The sequence below is a fragment of the Mus pahari genome, chromosome 3 (assembly GCF_900095145.1).
Source record: "Mus pahari chromosome 3, PAHARI_EIJ_v1.1, whole genome shotgun sequence".
In the NCBI taxonomy this organism is placed as follows: Eukaryota; Metazoa; Chordata; class Mammalia; order Rodentia; family Muridae; genus Mus; species Mus pahari.
The window spans coordinates 88,194,917-88,196,260 of NC_034592.1; the positions used below are offsets into that span (position 1 = coordinate 88,194,917).

At 50.3% G+C, this 1,344-nt stretch overlaps 1 protein-coding gene across 1 annotated transcript in view; it reads left to right on the forward strand.

Moving 5' to 3' along the window:
• The window catches only part of Cd59 (CD59 molecule (CD59 blood group)), a 12,693-nt gene extending 11,349 nt beyond the window's left edge, over window positions 1-1,344 (forward strand). Inside the window, exon 3 of the mRNA XM_029535738.1 lies at window positions 522-1,344. Within this exon, the coding sequence (XP_029391598.1) occupies window positions 522-727 (206 nt within the window). The 3' untranslated portion in view covers window positions 728-1,344. The remainder of the gene's footprint in view (window positions 1-521) is intronic.

The window sequence follows — 1,344 nt, forward strand, 5'->3', positions numbered from 1 at the left end:
TGCTTTTTTGCTTGAAATGACTTGATCTAGTACAAGTCCTCTGACTTCTGCTACTCAATAATACTGGAATTTCCCTGGGACTCCTCTTGGATATCCTGTTGTTGCCCTGTGTCATGGAGATCCTATAGTTTTGGATCTGTAGGACCAGCCCCTTTACACACTGCAGCAGTTCATCAATGGGATGGATGTTGGTGTGGGCTAGTTCAAAGCCCTGGATCTGTGCCTGAGAGGTATCTGAGCTGGTCAGCCAGCCCAAGGCTCTCCTGCTGACACACCCTCAGGCAAGCTCACCAGCCACCCCCTAACACCAGGGTCAGCCCTACCCTGTTGTCCAAGTGAGGTGCAGGGCCCACTTTGCCAAGTGTTGCAACTGGTAAGGGACATGGCTAATTCTCCCACTCTGGTGACTGCAGGCCAGCTCTCCTGCCTGCCACAGATGGGGAGGGATGAAGTAGGGGAGGAGCTTGTCTCTTCCTTGTCCACTGTGTGGCTTTTTACCATATGTGTGTGTCTCTCCACAGGAATGCAAGTGTATCAACAGTGTTGGAAACGTTCAGAATGTAATGGCGAGGCCCTTATGAACCTATTAGAAGTGACGAAAGTAACATACAGATGCTGCCAGTTTAACTTGTGTAACAAAAATAATGGATCATTGGGGAAGTCAGCATTGCTGGGGACCTCAGTTCTGGTGGCCATTTTGAATCTTTGTTTCTTAAGTCATCTCTAAGTCCTGGATGCCTCCTTTCTGTCTGTCTGTCTGTCTGTCTGTCTGTCTGTCTGTCTCTCTTTTTCCTGCTGCTGCAGCAGTCTAAAGCCTCTGTTATTTTCCAGCTGTATTCATTAAGAAACAATAAAGTTCACTTGGACATCTTGGACAAGAGGGAGGAGTTTCAGCAGTGTGGAAGAGCACCATGCACACCGGGAGGGCCCGCTTGCGGTTGCAGAGTGAAGTAGGAGGGTAGAACACCTGTAGGTGATATAATCTTCCTTTGCCTGGCTTTCAGTTTCTGCTTAAGGGAGTTCCCGGCAACCCTCAGGGATAGCTCCCTGGTTCCTGCACTGTAGCTGAAGAGTGAGATCAGAGGGTACCTTTAGGAGTGAGTGGGCCGGGAGGATTCTCTTCACCACTCTGACGCGTTCAAAATGCCTTCATGATCTTCACGGGTCCTGAGCTGGTGTGTGAATGTTCCAGATCTGAGCAGTCAGTTAAGGGCAGTGACTGTTCATTTGCTTAAAAAAACAAAAGCGCAGGGCGCGGTGGGCGCGGTGGGCGCGGTGGCGCACACCTTTAATCCCAGCACTCTGGAGGCAGAGACAGGAGGATTTCTGAGTTCGAGGCCAGCC